Source organism: Austrofundulus limnaeus, unplaced genomic scaffold, assembly GCF_001266775.1.
Source record: "Austrofundulus limnaeus strain Quisiro unplaced genomic scaffold, Austrofundulus_limnaeus-1.0 Scaffold370, whole genome shotgun sequence".
NCBI classification, from domain to species: Eukaryota; Metazoa; Chordata; class Actinopteri; order Cyprinodontiformes; family Rivulidae; genus Austrofundulus; species Austrofundulus limnaeus.
Genome location: NW_013952772.1, coordinates 464,919 through 468,782, shown reverse-complemented (window position 1 = coordinate 468,782; position 3,864 = coordinate 464,919). Strand labels below are relative to the sequence as shown.

General features: G+C 37.0%; 1 protein-coding gene across 1 annotated transcript in view; it reads left to right on the top strand.

The window, feature by feature from the left end:
• phf1 (PHD finger protein 1) overlaps positions 1-3,864 on the top strand; it is a 22,892-nt gene that overhangs the window by 8,336 nt on the left and 10,692 nt on the right. Inside the window, exons 8-10 of the mRNA XM_014023452.1 lie at positions 1,244-1,312; positions 2,260-2,383; positions 3,336-3,403. Of these exons, the coding sequence (XP_013878906.1) occupies positions 1,244-1,312; positions 2,260-2,383; positions 3,336-3,403 (261 nt within the window). The remainder of the gene's footprint in view (positions 1-1,243; positions 1,313-2,259; positions 2,384-3,335; positions 3,404-3,864) is intronic.

The following is a 3,864-nucleotide window of genomic DNA, read 5'->3' as shown; positions in this document are numbered from 1 at the left end:
GTATTTATATATATAAATATTTACTTGCTGTGCAACGATACAGAAAATTCACAATTCGGTTCGGTTTGATAATTTAGTCTTACGGTTCGATATTTATGTGTGTGTGTGTGTGTGTGTGTGTATTTATATATATAAATATTTACTTGCTGTGCAACGATACAGAAAATTCACAATTCGGTTCGGTTTGATAATTTAGTCTTACGGTTCGATATTTTTTTCGATACAAATAATAGAAATCTCCATGCCCCTTTAAACTTGTAATTTATTTAAATTAATAATGAGCATTTGTTTAACCTCAAAAGTACAGTTTTTAAATTAAATGCTGCTGAAACAGCAAGTTTCTCAGTGGATCTGCGCTCAGAAATGCAGCCTAGGTGGAGTAGTCGAACACAGACCCACTGATCCTTCAACACAGAGCATCTTCAGAAGACAAGCTGATAAAATAAATGTAAAATATCTGTATTGTTCGATACAAGTGTGTATTGATCCTAAAGCACTGGTTGATACGGTTCGATACGGGTACATGTATTGTTGCACCCCTAATATTTACTCTTTACTCCTCAGAAAGCTTACTTACTACAGTTTCTTATGAAGATTTAACATAAAATGTTTTGTAAGTTTAATATATTAATTGAAGAAAAAAAAACAGTGAAATTTTTAGTTGTGAACAATAAGAAGCAGCACTTTAAAAAAGCTGGATGTTGTAAAAATTGATCATTACTTATGATCAAGAGGATGATCTGAGGAAGATGAATGAAGATGTCTGCGTGACGGCTTCAGTCGTTAAAGAAACTCCCTAATTATCTGACGATGAGACGATGGGTGTGATGTTCTCCTTTCATTCTCAGAGTGAGAGACAAACATCACAGCTCTGCTCATCTTTTTTTTTCTGTTGTTCCAGTCATTAGCTGTGTTTGTTCCATTCAGGGGGGAGGAGACAGGGAGGGGTTTAAGTGAGATTGACAGTTAGGGAGGAGGAGGCAGGATTGGTGGAACACGTGCTGAGTAGGTGCTGGAGGCGGAGCCAAGTCTGCGTTCACGGTCGGAATAGTAAACATGTTCTGCTGCTGCATCGTTTCTGTCCGTGACCTTCCTGTAGATGCAGAGACACAGCAGCTTTCACTGTGTTTTTTTTTAAACAAACAGCTGTTTGTTCACTTCCTGTTCTGATGAGAGCTGTGGTCCTCCTGCGTCAATATCTCTGTGCCGTCTGCAAACATTTCTGTCTCTGTTTGTGTCGTAGGTTTTATCAGTTCCAGTGTTCGGTTTGTTCAAAAGGACCGGAGACGATCCAGAGACTACCCATGACCTGGTGAAGTTCTTAAGTTTTAACACCTTTTTTTAGCTGCAGATAAACTGTTCCAGAGTCGAACGTTCTTTAAAGAATGTTGCCAGAGTTTTAACTGAAACTCATTTTATGATGAGAAACGACATATGCACAATCTCATGCGATATTGTGAGATTTTAGTCAAATATGTGATCAAACTGAGCTGAATATCTGTAAAACTGGTTGAATTTAAGCTGTTTCGATTCAGCCATGGTGACCATCTTTAACCAGGCTGTTGTCAGAAGATATTTTACTAACAGACAGAGTTGAATCCAGTATTCAATATCAAAGTTTTATGACAGAATACTTTGCTATTAATGTTAATCTCCAAAAAGACTAAACAAAGTGTACTTTAAAGTGCCTGTGATATCATATTTTTTGTAATGAATATGAATGCATTTTTAGAAAGACAACATTAATAACATATTGCAAAAAAAATCACGCTGCTGAGATAACAGTTATTGATTTATTTGCATGTGAAGAAACAGGAAGTGATGTCAAAGGGGAATGTCTGCATGTAAACAGAGCGTTGCTACAACAGCTAACGACAGACTGTAGAGAAGAATCTGATGTTTTTTAGATTATTTTGAATCTCTAAAAAGATGAAGAAGAGTCAGAGTTCAAATATTTTTTTTGTAAATAAAGAGCAGGGTGCTTTTTTTTCTTAAAGAGTTCCCCTTTGATGTCACTTCCTGCTTAAATTTGGCTGATTAGTTTAGAAGAAAATATGCCAGTTATGTGACAAAATGGATAAAATCATATGTTTTATGCCAAGTTTCTTAAATAAAAAGCTGTATTTTTGACGCTTTGTGTTTGCTGGAAATGCATGTCACAGGACCTTTAAGGTTAAAAAGTATCTTAATGAATATTCTACAGGTTGTTTTTCTTCTTCTGTGTCGTCCTTTAATTCTTGCTTTGTCTCTGACCTGCAGGGTGGATCTGGCTCATTTAGTGCTCTACCACCTCTCGCTGTGCTGCAAGAGGAAATACTTTGATTTTGACCATGAAATCCTGTCCTTCACCAATGAGAATTGGGACTCGCTGCTTCTGGGCGCGGTATTGATATCTCCCTGTTCAAGCTCGATGATGAAATGATGTGAAACACTTCCAGGCTTTTTAGCATTTCATATTTAAAGCTCATTAAGCACCATTGAAACAAAACTTCATGTTTGACCTCTGTGGAAGCTCAGAGGGAGAGTGAGCGTCGGGGTGTGGGTCAGTGGTTGGTGGATTTATTTAACTCACATGTTCAACAGCTGACCTTCCTTTGCTTTGAGGTTCTGGTTAAAACTTTTGACTTGAAGCCAATAATTTATGCTTTTCAGTGCTTTTAAATCATTTAACTTCTCTAAAAGTTAAACTAAGAACCTAATTTCTGCCTATTTTAATCAGATTTTTAAAAATTTAGTAGAATTGGTTTATTTGTTTAAAAATATAATGTTTTAATTTATTACTACATTATTTAAACATCATTTTCTGACAGAAACAGTTCTGATTAGCATCTGGATTGATCCCAAGTAAAATAAAATAAAATAAAATAAACTTTTCACTCTTAAGGCTGTTTATGTTCCACTAATTCTTCATTTAATGCAAATTAAATAAGAATAAAATCTTATTTTGTATATGTCTGCCTGAAGTGGTTGGATTTGTTTTTTTCTGTTTCCTATCTGCTTAAATGAAGAATAAGTAAATTCTTGACAGTTTAAGAGCATAAATATGACTGTAGGTCAGAGTTATACATTTTTATTGATTAGTTTGAGAAAACACTTTGACCCATTTTTAATTTTTTCCTGCCAGTTCGTCTCTGCACAGATCTAGAGCTTCTTAATTTTTTTGAAATGTTTTCTTGGTCCCGTCGTCTCATAACTGTTAAGTGTCGCTGCAGCGACACTTTATTTTTTTCTATCACCATTACAGCTGTCAGCGGCTGTAAAAGAAAATTATTATATGATGTCAGCGTTGATTTCAAAATAAAACATTTCTTTTTTCCTCCCCGCCTGTCCTGCAGCTCTCTGACACGCCGAGACAAGACCGCTGTCACAATCTGCTCAACGCTCTGAACTCGCACAAGGACAGGTGAGTCCTGATGGGCGGGGCTGAGGAGGAGGAGGAGGAGGAGGAGGAGGTGGTGGTCTGCTCGGGGGGTGATGATGTTAAACACGAAGGAGGTGGGTGACGTGTGCAGATTTGGATGAAGAGGGAGGAGAGCTGCTTGTTTTGTCAGGATTAAAAGCATCCTAACCAGGAAGATGTGACTGATTTAAATAGATTTTCTGTGACTTTTTTTTAAAACCAAAATAACTTCAGAGTCAAAGAAAAACAGAACATTTCTCTCCAGGCGAGGTCTGCTCTAATTATGTACAAGTTAATTACAGTCCATAGCTTTGAAGTGTTGCCACGTCTTCTCATCAGGAGAATAACTCCATTGTGTGCAGCAGCTTTATGGTCATTATTAGAACACACACACACACACACACACACACACACACACACACACACACACACACACACACACACACACACACACACACACACAC